General features: G+C 42.0%; 1 protein-coding gene across 1 annotated transcript in view; it reads left to right on the top strand.

The window, feature by feature from the left end:
- The window catches only part of kcnh3 (potassium voltage-gated channel, subfamily H (eag-related), member 3), a 546,526-nt gene that overhangs the window by 296,202 nt on the left and 237,918 nt on the right, over nt 1-12,406 (top strand). Inside the window, exon 4 of the mRNA XM_048598723.1 lies at nt 4,463-4,465. Within this exon, the coding sequence (XP_048454680.1) occupies nt 4,463-4,465 (3 nt within the window). The remainder of the gene's footprint in view (nt 1-4,462; nt 4,466-12,406) is intronic.

The following is a 12,406-nucleotide window of genomic DNA, read 5'->3' as shown; positions in this document are numbered from 1 at the left end:
ACTCTTAAGGGTTCTGCCATTTACGATATATTTTCCATCTGGATTAGACCTTCTGAAATGCATGACCTCATATTTTTCCGGATTAAACTCCATCTGCCATCTCTCTGCCCAAGTCACCAACCGATCTATATCCTGCTGTATCCTCTGCCAGTCCTCATCATTATCCGCAATTCCACCAACCTTTGTGTCATCCACAAACTTACTAATCAAACCAGTTACATTTTCCTCCAAATCATTTATATATATTACAAATAGCAAAGGTCCCAAAACTGACCTCTGAGGGATACCACTAGTCACAGACCTCCATTTAGAAATGCACCCTTCCACTGCTACCCTGTCTTCTACAACCGAGCCAGGTTTTTAACCATCTTGCAAGCTCACCTCTGACCCCGTGCGACTTTACCTTCTGTATCAGCCTGCCATGGGGAACCTTATCAAAGGCCTTACTGAAGTCCATGTAGACAACATCCACTGCCCCACCCTCATCGATCATCTTCGTCACTTCCTCAAAAAACTCAATCAAGTTAGTGAGACATGACCTCCCCTTCACAAAACCATGTTGCCTCTCGCTAATACGCCCACTTAGTGGGAGTAAATCCTGTTTCGAAGAATCCTCTCCAATAATTTCCCTACCACTGACATAAGGCTCACTGGCCTGTAATTAGCTAGATTATCCCTGTCACCCTTCTTAAACAAAGGAACAACATTGGCCATTCTCCAATTCTCTGGGACCTCCCAGTGAGGGTACAAAGATTTACCTCAAGGCCCCAGCAATTTCCTCCCTTGCCTCTCTCAGTATTCTGGGATATATCCTATCAGGCCTTAGGGACTTGTCTACCTTAATGTTTTTCAAGACTCTCAATACCTCCTCCCTTTTGATCTCAACACGACCCAAACTATCTACACACCCTTCCTCAGACTCATCATCCATCAAGTCCTTCTCTATGGTGAATACTGATGCGAAGTACTCATTTAATACCTTGCCCATTTCCTCTAGCTCCACACATAAATTCCCTTCCCTGTCCTTGACTGGGCCAACCCTCTCCCTGGCTACCGTCTTGCTCTTTATATATGTATTAAAAGCCTTGGGATTTTCCTTAATCCTGTTGGCCATTGACTTTTCATGACCCCTTTTAGCCCTCCTACCTCCTTGCTTAAGGTTCTTTCGACTTTCCTTGTATTCCACCCTGTGTTCCCTGAATTCCTTCGTGTATTCCCAACTTCCTTGCCTTGACAAATGCCTCCTTTTTCTTTTTGACTCGGCTCACAATATCTCTCATTATCCAAGGTTCCATAAACTTGTCATACTTATCCTTCATCCTTACAGGAACGTGCCGGTCCTGAGTCCCTATCAACTTACACTTGAAAGCCTCCCACAGATGTTGATTTGCCCTCAATTCCTGCCTAATATTGTTGTAATTAGCCTTCCCCCAATTTAGCACCTTCACCTGACAACTACGCTCATTTTTATCCATTTGTACCTTAAAGCTTACTGAATTATGATCACTGTTCCCGAGCTGCTCCCCTACTGAGATGTCGACAACCTGGCCAGGTTCATTCCCCAATACTAGGTCTAGTACGGCCCCTTTCCTAGTCTGAGAGTTATTTTCTCAACCTTAACCCTAACTTCAGCCAAAAGGGGCTGACTTGAAATAAAAACGGAAAATGCTTGGAAAAAATTCAGCAGCATCTGTAGAGAGAGAAGAACAGAGTTAATGTTTTAGGCTGGTGACCTATCATCAGATCCTGAAACATTCCGGTTTTCTCTCCAAAGATGCTGCCAAACCTTCCAACATTTTCTGTTTTCATTTCAGATTTCTAGCATCTCAGTACTTTATTTCTGTAATGATGTTCCATAGGCTGTTTCAAATTCCTGACTGATAACTCAAACAACTTTCCTATTTTTGGCCCCATAAGGCAATTTATAATATTGTCATCCAGAAAACAGTGATTTAGGGCTGCCTTATTCTGCCTAATTGATAAAATCTGTAATGACTTGACACTTGGTACAGCTTCCGGGACTTTATTGGCATCTTGCTGTAATATTTCCTTTGCCACTGACTGAAAGTTACATTTATTTATCTGGTCCCATTGAAATTTTAAATTGCTCTTCACCTCCTTAACAGCATTAGTCACTATGTAGTAGCATTCCTTGTGGTCATGTCAACATGAAGGTATAAATGATGGAATGAATGGCAGCTTTGTATGGGAGCATTTAGGACTTCTAATCCAGAGCCTCAGGCTGGTTCCGTTGGAAAATGTGTTCAAATTTGGAAGATAAAGCTAGTCTCAGAAATGGTGACCATGAAACCATTGTTGACCGTCATAAAAATGGTTCTGGTTCACTTATTTCCTTCAGGTTTAGAAATCTGCCATCCTTTACCTGGTCTGGCCTGCTTAAGGCTCCAGAGTGACAGCAATGTTTTTGATTCTTAACTGTCCCACGAAATGACTTAGCAAACCACTCCAATCAACAGTCGTTAAGGTTCAGGCAATGAATACAGTCATTGCCGGTAACACACACACCTCATAAAAGAATAAAATGATGGTGTACGCCCATTATTATCCTGCAGTTAGCATGCACTTGCCCGAATAAGGTCTGGCATATTTGCAGGCCCTGATGCATCGAGCAGAAAATCCCAGAAGTGGCAATCGTGCTCAGAGAGCTTATGACTTCCTATCACCCACCCAGCAAGACATTTACAACAGTCCGGTTGGATTTATTGGAAAAAAAATGTAGACCTTACTGGATGGTCCATTAAATATAGAAATCAATATAAGATATAAAGCTAACTGAGGGGTTCAGGTAACAACTAAACCATCAAAGTGAATCTTGATCGGCTCGAACACTCGTCTCCATGCTAAGATATTATTATGTTATTGAAATCATAGAGTCAAAGTCATTCATAATATTTAGAGAGATTTTTCTGTTCCTTCTGCCACAATTACAGAAACTATCAGTCAGCGTGCTCACATCAAACAAATGGATATTCTAACATTATTATTGTAAGTGTGTCAACAAAATAAATAGTACTTGACTATATAACATTTCAGGTATCAACTTCACTACTTTGCCAAATGTAGGTTTATGTGGCAGGGCCCTAGTTACCGTGTTGACACACAGACTTCCTACATGTACTATAATAACACAGTCAGTAACTGTTCAAAGTATCAAATGAATTGTTTCAAATATCACATAAAAGTCATTTACAAAAACTACCCAAGGAATTCAAACTTGCTGGATGTATAACTGCGACTTGTAGATTTAGTGGAATTGGTTAACTGACAGAAAATTGCTCATCTATTTCCCAATCCACTGTACACTCTCTTCAAACAGTTCAATAGTGGAAGCAAAAATTCAAATAAAGCTCCTAATAACCCATAACATGTCTGTGATTGTGACATTCATACTTGTGCTAAGTGGAAAATAAAATGTTTCTGGCTCATTAAGCTCTGTATATGGCTTAACAAGCCTTGCTGCAAGTGAAATATGGACTAATAAAACAGGTCAATAATTTGTTAGTTAACTGCAGTAAAATAACTGCATCAAACAGTTGTAATTAAGTGGGGCACTGATGTGCAATTTCACAATAGAAGGCAGTAACTGTGATGAGCCAGTGCTCAGTGGTTAGCACTGCTGCCTCACAGTGCCAGGGACCTGGGTTCGATTCCACCCTCGAGTGACTGTCTTTGTGGAGTTTGCACAATCTCCTTGTCTGCATGGGTTTCCACTGGGTGCTCCGGTTTCCTCCCACAGTCCAAAGATGTGCAAGTTAGGTGCATTGGCCATGCTAAATTGCCCATAGTGTTCAGGGATGTGTAGATTCGGTGTGTTAGCCATGGGAAATGCAGGGTTACAGGGAAAGGGTAGGGGGTAGGGAGATGGGTCTAGGTTGTCTGCCCTTTGGAGGGTCAGTGCGGACTTGTTGGGGCAAAGGGCCTGTTTCCACACTGCAGGGATTCTATGATTTACTCACATAAATGATTTTATGGTGATTTAGACAAATTAAACTAAACTCAGCTCCTGGGACAGTTTGCTCACAGTAATCCCTGACTAACAAACAACTCTGAGCCCCCAACTACATAATTGGTTTCAGATCATTTTCTCCATGAGCTTACTGACAGTAGATGGAATCTCATACCCTTGTCCCATGACGAGTTTGATAAAGCGAGTGGGCATTTAGATTTGTTGCGGACACCCACTTTCTTGCTACTAATTCAGGCCCTTAAATAGGTAATTGAGATTCATTCAAGGGTCTTAATCCAACATAGCTGGTATTGACTCAGCAACTAGCAGGGAACTTGCTGTATGGGGAAACTGACAAGCAAATAGTGGCAGGTTTGCTTTGATGTTTTGTCTCATATTTATCTTTTTGGCCTTGTTACAAAGTTACACTTGTGATTAAACTCATGGTACAAGTAAAATTGAAATTACTCATCATTAATGCTTGAAACTGGAAAGATGGTTGGTTGCTGGTAAGGTCAATATAGAACATAGGGACAGGTAGGGACCCATTGAGCCTGCTCTGTCATTCAATATAATCACAGCTGATCATCTACTTCACTGCCTTTTACCCACACTATCTCCATTACCCTTTATTTCAGTACTATTTAGACACTTGTTGGTGTCTTCAGCAAGTCATTCAACAAGGTTCCGCATGGTAGACTGGTTGGGAAGGTTAGATCACATTGAACCCAAGGAGAGCTAGCATTTGGATACAAAATTAGCTTGAAGTTAGGAGACAGAGGGTGGTGGTGGAAGGTTGTTTTTTGGACTGGAGGCCTATGACCAGCGGTGTGCCACAAGGATCAGTGCTGGGTCCACTGCTTTTCATCATTTATTAAAAAAATTTGGTTCTAATCGTGGGAGTTATGATTAGTAAGTTTGCAGATGACACCAAAATTGGAGGTGTAGCGGAAAGCTAAGGTTACCTCAGAGTACAACATGACCTTGATCAGATGGGATGGTAGGCTGAGGACTGGCAGATAGAGTTTAATCTAGATAAATGTGAGGTGTTGCATTTTGGAAAGGCAAATCAAGGCAGGATTTATAAGCATTATAGTAGAGTCCTGCGGAGTATTGCTGAAAAAAACACCTTGGAGTGAAGGTTCATAATTCCTCGAAGGTGGAGTCACAGGTAGATAGGAAGTGAAGAAGACATTTGGTACGCTTGCCTTTATTGGTCAGTGCATTGAGTACAGGAGTTGGGAGGTCATGTTGCAGCTGTGTAGGACATTGGTTAGGCCACTTTTGGAGTATTGCGTGCAATTCTGGTCTCCCTGCTATAGGAAAGGTGTTGTTAAACTTGAAAGAGTGCAGAAAAGATTTTCAAGAATGTTGCTGGAATTGGAGGGTTTGAGCTACAGGGAGAGGATGAATAGGCTGGGACTACTCTCCCTGGAGCATTGGATGCTGAGGGGTGACCTTCTAAAGGTTTATAAAATCATGAGGGGCATGGATAGGGTGAACAGCCAAGGTCTTTTTCCTAGGGCAGGGGTGTCTAAAATTAAAGGGCATAGGTTTAAGGTGAGGGGGGAAAAATTTAAAGGGACCTAAGGCGCAATTTTTTTTCACACGTAGAGTGGTGCGTGTATGGAATGAACTGCTAAATGGCAACATCCTTGTAAATCTTTTGTCAACCCTTTCATATTTCACAACATCTTTCCTATAGCAGGGACACAAGAATTGCACACAATGTTCTAAATGTCCTAAACAGCTACAGCATAAACTCTCAACTCCTATACTCAATGCACTGACCAATAAAGGCAAGCGTACTAAACGTCTTTTTCACTACCCGGCCTACCTGTGACTCATCTTTTAAGGAACTATAAACCTCCACCTCCACTCTTTGTTCAGCAACACTCCTCAGGACCTTACCATTAAGCATATAAGTCCTGCCCTGATTTGCCTTACCAAAATGCAGCACCTCACATTTATCTAAATTAGACCCAATCTGCCACTCCTTGACCCGTCTGATCAATGTCCCATTGTACTCTGAGATAAACTTCTTCACTGCCCACTACACCTCCAACTTTGGTGTCATCTGCAAATTTACTAATCATACCTCCTATATTCACATCCAGATCATTTATATAAATGACAAAAAGCAATGAACCCAGCACTAATCCTTGCCTTCCATCTTGGGAACAAGTCTCGAGATCCTTTGATAAAATTGTGACAATAATATCCATCCTAAGATAAGGGGACGAAAACTGCACATAGTACTCCAGATACAGGGCAACCAAGGTTTGTACAATTGAAGTAAAATTTTGCTACTCCTGTTCTCAAATCCTTCTGTGATACAGGCTAGAATAGCATTAACATCCATAATTGCTTGCTGTACCTAAGCGTTACCCTTCAATTAATTATTAATGAGAACATCTGCATCCGCATCTACACTTTCTAACATCCTATCATTCACAAAATAACCTCACAGTTCTCCACATTTTCTCCATTTGTTGCATTCTTGCCAATTTATACCTCTTGAAGCTTCTTTGCATCTTCCTCACAGCACACATTCACACCTAGTTTCGCATCACTCACAAATTTGGAAATATATTTGGCCTCCACATGCAAATCATATTTCTATACTGTGAGCACTTGAGGCCCAATTACTGATCTTTGCAGTACCCACTAGTCACAGCCCACCATCATAAATATAATTAGTTTATTCCTATTCTCAATTTTCTGCCTACTTGCCAATCCTTAATCCATGCCAGACCATGTACTTTATGTTTGCTAACCAATTTCCTACGAGAGACTTTATCAGAAGTCTTCTGAAATTCCAAATATACCAAGTACTCCTACTTCACTTTATCAATTCTGTTCGTAACATGCTCAAAAACTTCAACAGGTTTGTCAAACACAATTACCCATTTTTCCATCCTTATTATGTGAGTGTCATATGCTTCCTAATAGATACTCACTTGTTCCCCTCTGATGATGTACACCTAATAGGTCAATAGTTCTCCGTTATCTTTTCCATGCTCCCCTCTTAATTAGTGGGGTGACATTTGCTACCTTCCAGTCTATAGGAAGCATTCTAGAATCTATAAAACTTTGGAAGATGATCACCGATGCATCCATTAACTTTCAGCACAGTCTGGGATTTAGAATGTTAGGTCCAAGGAATGATGAACCTTCAATCACAGTAATTTCTCCAACAGAACTTTCATTAGAGCATCATAACATCAGGAATAGCAGCAGGAGTAGACCATTCAGCCCCTCAACCTTGCCATGCCATTTTATAAGACTGTGGTTGATCTGTCCCAGGTCTCCACTCCTCTTTCATGCCAGCTCCGTATAGCTCGCAACTCCTCAATATTTCAAAAAATTATCTATCTCCTCTTTAATTACTTTCAGTGATCTAATCTCTGCAACTCTCTGGAACTCCAGACATTCATTATCTTCTGGGAGAGGAAAATCCTTAACATTTCATTTTTAAACATGTGCCCCCTTATTCTGTGATTATGTCCCATAGTTCTAGATTCCCTTACAACTGGAAACATAGTCTCAAACATCTACAACATCTACCTTGTCCAGCCCCCTGAGAATCTTACATGTTTCAATAAGATCACTCCTCATTCTTCTAATCTCTGATGAATAAAGACCTAACCTACTCTGCCACTTTTGAAATGTCAACCCCTTCATCCCAAGGCTCGTGATTCACTTTTGAACTGCCTCCAATGCCGATGGCCTCTTTCTTAAATACAGGGACAAATGTTTTACACAGTAAAAACTCACCAACACCCTTTATAGTAAAAAAAAGGTTTCCCTTTTTTTAAACACTAACCCCTCTACCCTAGCAATAAACTCCAAAATTCCATTTGCCCTCTTAATTATGTGTTGTAAGTGCATGGTAACATTTTGTGTTACACCTAGGTCCTTCTGCAATGCACTATTTTGGAGTCTTTCTCTCCATTAAATAGTCCGTTTTTTGATTTTTTTTCAACCTCACCATTTCCTACATTAAACTCCATGTTTCTGCCCATTCACTCAGCCTGTCTATACCCTCTTGCAGATTCATTATATCCTCAGCACAACATGCCTTCCTATCTATTTTGAATCATTATGAAATTTTGATACATTATGCTCTGCCTCACCTGTGTGAGTGCGAAAGAGAGAGAGGGGCGAGTGTGTGTATGAGTGTGAGAGAGAGGGGAGAAAGAGAATGTATGAGTGAGAGAAGGGGAGGGTGTGTGTGTGTGTGTGTGTGTGTGTGTGAAGAAGGGAGGGAAAGTGTCTGCGAGAGTGAAGGGGGTGGAGGGAGTGTGTGTTTGAGTGTGTGAGGGGGGGAGATATAGAGAGTGTGAGAGAGCATAGGGATGGGTACGTGTGTGTGTGAGAGAGAGACAGAAAGGGAGTGTGCATGTGGGAACACACTCGTGTCAAAAGCACTCAGTACCTGAACAGCCAGTAGAAAGATGTCCAGTGGGATACCCCTATCTGAACTTAATATCAAGACCCCTTGTCCCTTCTCTACACAAACTCAAACCTGAGAAACCAATACCGCTTCCCCCCGCCTCTCCCAACCCCCCAACATGCCTCGCCATTACCGTGAATCCTCAAGACACTGCTGGCCTACGATTGGCCAACACCTCTCACTGCAAGCAGGACATTGGCCCTAGGGTCTTGATTCCACGGTGACCTTCTCATTGCCTGATTGGCATTAGGCTTGCTTTACCTGGAAGGGGCAGCAGGAGTCAGTCAAAGTCTCTCTGTCTGTCTGATGGGACGCCCAGATACCTCAAGTCGATTCCACTATCGGTAGTGTTTCCAGTAGAGGCCATCCAATGGAGCTGGGTCTCCATCTGAGAGTTTCAGAGGCTGACCAATCTGCTGTGCATTTGCAGCAGCTTCTGTTTTCTTTTCCATGAATAAATGCCCTTTTTAAGTTTCAATCACACTCTGGTGCCAGAATATGTCAGTAATGAATGTGATAGTGCGCAGTCAATTTCAACTCTGCTGTTCGGAGCAAATACTGCTCTTCAGCTATTGGTCACAGATGTTGAGAGATTTCTTCTTCACCAACTCTATTAGAAGTTGTATTAGATTGAATTTCGAATCGTCATCTCAAAATAAGTCACTAGTTACTGTACTAGTGTACATGCTGACATTGCCCTGTCTAGGCTTCCCAATTCAGTTGTGAGATTATTTATAGTAAACAAGCACAGCATTAGGCAAGAGCTACTGAGAGAAGGAGCAGCTGATATTTGATAAATTGTTCAATTATTTGAAATGTTCAGGCCCCTATACTTAATGAGTATTTTAATATTTATTTACTCAAATCTGCTTTGCAGGGAAAATGGAATAATTTTTTTTGCTGCAAATAAAATGTGCAATGACTACTAATGATCAAACCCTTCTCTTTGAGATTTCAGTGTAACACTGCGATTGCAATGCATAACCTAAAGCGACTGAGTGGGTTTAATGCGATGATGGTTTGATATATAATTCATACAGCGGTCAGTGCGGGAGCCAAAGCTGTTTCGTCTTACTGTTTGGTAATTGAAAGGAAAGACCTTTCAGGCTAGCCCAGCAAGTACTTTAATCTTGATCAATCTCACTGCACTTTTTGCAATCCTAAATTTAACAAAAATGCTGAACTGAAAAGGACTTGATCAGGTTTTAGTGAAGCTTGTTTTTTTTGTTGTGACCAACAACTTAACACCCAGTGTTTCAAAGCCATAGTTTGTCTCCAAGGTGGCACCCATGTACATATTTCCATCGTGAACTATGCCACAACCATCTTGGTGGTGGAGTTTATTACAACCATATCTCTTTTCTGACTGAAAACAACAAATGCTGGAGATCACAGTGGGTCAGACAGCATCCATGGAGAGAGAGCAAGCTAATGTTTCAAGTCTAGATGACTCTTCTTTAGAGCTGAAGTGAAGTATGGAGGGGACAGCATTTATGCTATAGTTTGGGGAGGGAGCGGGGTGCGGGTAGTGGATGTAGGATGCTGGTGGAGAAAAGATGTTGATAGTTCACATTAAGTGATGGGAATGTGAGAATGGCAGAACAATGGTGTGTCTCCTACCAGACTGGAAAGGCCAGTAACTGGGATAGGGGGAGGGGAGGACATGATAACAAGCTAAAGGGAAGAATGAGTTCATTCACAGTTTAAAGGTGTTGAACTCAATATTAAGTCCAGAAGGCTGTAAAGTACCTAGTCTGAAGATGAGATGTTGTTCCTCCAGTTTGCATTGTGATTCACTGGAACACTGCAGCATGCTGAGGACAGACAGAGGGCATGCGAGCAGGATGCCATGTTAAAAGGACCAGCTATGGGAAGGTCGGGGTCCTGCTTGCACACAGACCGGAGGTGTTCCGCAAAGCAGTTGTTTGAAGGCAAGATGTGGAGGTATAGGGAAGATCTTGGCGAGATGCTCATCGTCATCAATGACATGCTAAGGGCTGTGAAGAACTTGGCATAGTCTCTCTGCTCCAGGGAAATACTGGACATCGAAGGGTAGTCTGTCATTCACACACACATATTCTCTCTCTCTCTCTCTCTCACTCTCTCTCACACACACACACACACACACACACACACACACAAATCTGTGGGGTAAATCATTTCAAGATGTTGTTTATTTGCAGATACTTCCTATTTTGTTCAAAAAACACCCAATTTGTAGTCACAGTCAGTGTGGCATCTTATAAATTCCTGCTTTCGGAATAAAACAAGCCTGATTCCAAGTTAAAACTCTGAGACAGATTCTGAACAAGGCCTCACACCTACAATTCAGTGTCTGATCTGAGATGTCACCTTTTGTATATTCCTATGGCTCTGCCTGATTGTCATGATAGTACAGCACTGGCATTGACTTTATAACCACTTTACACCCCGTCTAACACTCTCAGTCACCTGAAGAGTCTTAATATCTGCCACTCCACTCAAACCAGTTGTATGATCTCCTGATCTCTCTGGCCTTGATCTATCTGGCAATAAGCTCTATGTCTGCGTGCCCTGCTCTCTCACTGCACCTGACGAAGGGGCTGTGCTCCCAAAGCTTGTGTGATTCCAAATAAACCTATTGGACTATAACCTGGTGTCGTGTGACTTTTGACTTTGTCCACCCCAGTCCAACACTGGCACCTCCACACAATTACTGATTAAAAGGAGAGACGGATAGATGAAGCCAAGTAGTCTTTAAAAATAAAAAAAAAATTCACAGTTTATGGCTGGTAGTCTGGTCCAGCTTTATCTTTTTGCAGGCGTTTAGATCTCCATAAGATCCTGTTTCAAAATGTAGCTGCAATTTCTGAAGAAGGATCCCGACCCGAAACGTCAGCTTTCCGGCTCCTCTGATGCTGCCTGGCCTGCTCCACACTGTGTTATCTCTGACTCCAGCATCAGCAGTTCTTACTATCTCTATAGCTGCAATGTCCTTTTTTTACATCTGGCAACATTGCTGTCAAAATGCAAAGACTTGTCCCGTGGAATTCTCTACTATCAGCTTGCAGAGATGTCAACACAGTTCACGGTTCAAGGAACACAGCTCGACAACTTGACACTCAGTCAGACTGAGAGACATTCTGCCACCAAAGTCCACGTCGATGCACAAAGTTTGGCCGGTCATGTGGCTTTTCCCTTTAAAAACCGTCAGAAGCTCAAAAAGTAATTACACATTCCAGAAGGCAGCTTAATTAGTGAAAGACTGCTGAGCCTCTTGCTCATTTTTTTTCATGCCCCCAGGTGATTGTCCTGTTGTGTACCTTTCACCTCTATTTCTGATAAAAAGAAGCTTTTTGCAGGTCTCCAGCGTTTAACGTCTCTGGTGGCTTTTGCAGACCCTACATTTCCGTAGTGTTGCAGATTGGTAGCCACTTTATGTTAATATGGGTGCTTTTATATCAGTGACATGTCTTCCATTTAACTTTAATTCAGTTGATGAAATCTTAAAATAAATAATTGACACAGCCCAGCTTCATAACAAGCTATAGACCAAGAGGAACGCAGACCACTAGAAGTGCCGACAGTAGCATGCGGAGTACTTTTTTTTGCATCTCTAATCAACATCGACAGCCGATTTACTGGCGACGTTGCCACTTGGTCACATTTGATTCCAAGCTGAGCTTCTGAACTCATATTTGTGCCATCACTAATGCTGCTTATTTGCACCATATTAACATTGCTCAACTTCCCCCAACCCGATTCCCCCGCTGCTGACATCCTCATCCATGCCTTTGGTACCTCTAGGTTAGTTGCTGACGGATTTCTCTGTGTTTTTGCTGTGACTGTGGATGTGTTTAGTGATTTCCTGAGTTGTTTAGAATTGATGCTGCGACAGGGGAAGATTGTGGTAGTCAGGTGGAGCACTCTGTGGAACTTTAAACTCATGACAAAGGCTCAACTAGAAACCGAGACAACAAGGTGCAGAGCTGGATGAACACAGC

This window comes from Rhincodon typus, chromosome 7, assembly GCF_021869965.1.
Source record: "Rhincodon typus isolate 14 chromosome 7, sRhiTyp1.1, whole genome shotgun sequence".
NCBI classification, from domain to species: Eukaryota; Metazoa; Chordata; class Chondrichthyes; order Orectolobiformes; family Rhincodontidae; genus Rhincodon; species Rhincodon typus.
The sequence above is the reverse complement of the archived record's forward strand: the minus strand, read 5'-3'. Positions and strand labels throughout refer to the sequence as shown.